Source organism: Plasmodium gaboni, chromosome 5 (assembly GCF_001602025.1).
Source record: "Plasmodium gaboni strain SY75 chromosome 5, whole genome shotgun sequence".
Classification (NCBI taxonomy): domain Eukaryota; phylum Apicomplexa; class Aconoidasida; order Haemosporida; family Plasmodiidae; genus Plasmodium; species Plasmodium gaboni.
The window spans coordinates 484,377-485,157 of NC_031485.1; the positions used below are offsets into that span (position 1 = coordinate 484,377).

The 781-nt window shown below is 15.5% G+C and overlaps 1 protein-coding gene across 1 annotated transcript in view; it reads right to left on the bottom strand.

The window, feature by feature from the left end:
• Nucleotides 1-517: 517 nt before the first annotated feature.
• Nucleotides 518-781, bottom strand: part of PGSY75_0513400 (putative GTP-binding protein) — a gene marked incomplete at both ends in the record, with an annotated part of 1,579 nt that continues 1,315 nt past the window's right edge. The window contains one exon of the mRNA XM_018784414.1: nt 518-757. Coding sequence (XP_018643069.1) covers nt 518-757 — 240 coding nt within the window. The remainder of the gene's footprint in view (nt 758-781) is intronic.

Genomic DNA, 781 nt, shown 5'->3' on the forward strand with positions numbered 1-781 from the left:
AAAGGATTTTTTTTTTTTTTTTTTTTTTTTTTTTTTTTTCTTTATTACAACTTTTTTAAATTTGGTTGATAAAGTTAAAAATAAATATATTATATATATATATATATATAATATAGCATTACAAAAAAAAATACTAGTAGAAATATAAATAAAAAAAAAATAGGTTAATTAATTAAATGTTAAAATAAAAACATATTAAAATGAAACCTTAAAAAAAAATATTAAAATAAAAAATTAAAAATCACGCCACCATATAAATTATTTTAAATAAGTGACAACATATATATAATATATATATATTATATAGATATATATTGAATAACGTATATTTTATATATATAATTATTTTATTTTCATTATATCAATGTATCTCCATATAATTCTTTTCCTATTTTATAAATTATTAATTATTATATTTCAATAATAATACTTCTCTACATATAAATATATATATATATATATATATATATATATATGTAATACCTGAAAATATTGTGCATACTCTTTAATATACTTATCATTTCAAATGATCATTTTTTCGTTTGTTTTTGGAATTCATGTTATCCAACGCTATTAAACTGATGTTCGCTCGTAATTCCTGAATTCCAAAATATTTTAAACTTGAAACATTATGTATATATTCATTTATATTAAAGTCACACATTTCGTAATTCAAATTATTGTAGTTCTTATTTTTATTTTTATTTTCATTGTATACTTTTACTTTCTTTTTATAATTATCAATAATAGAAAGGATCTTGATCATTAAGTTATGCAATCA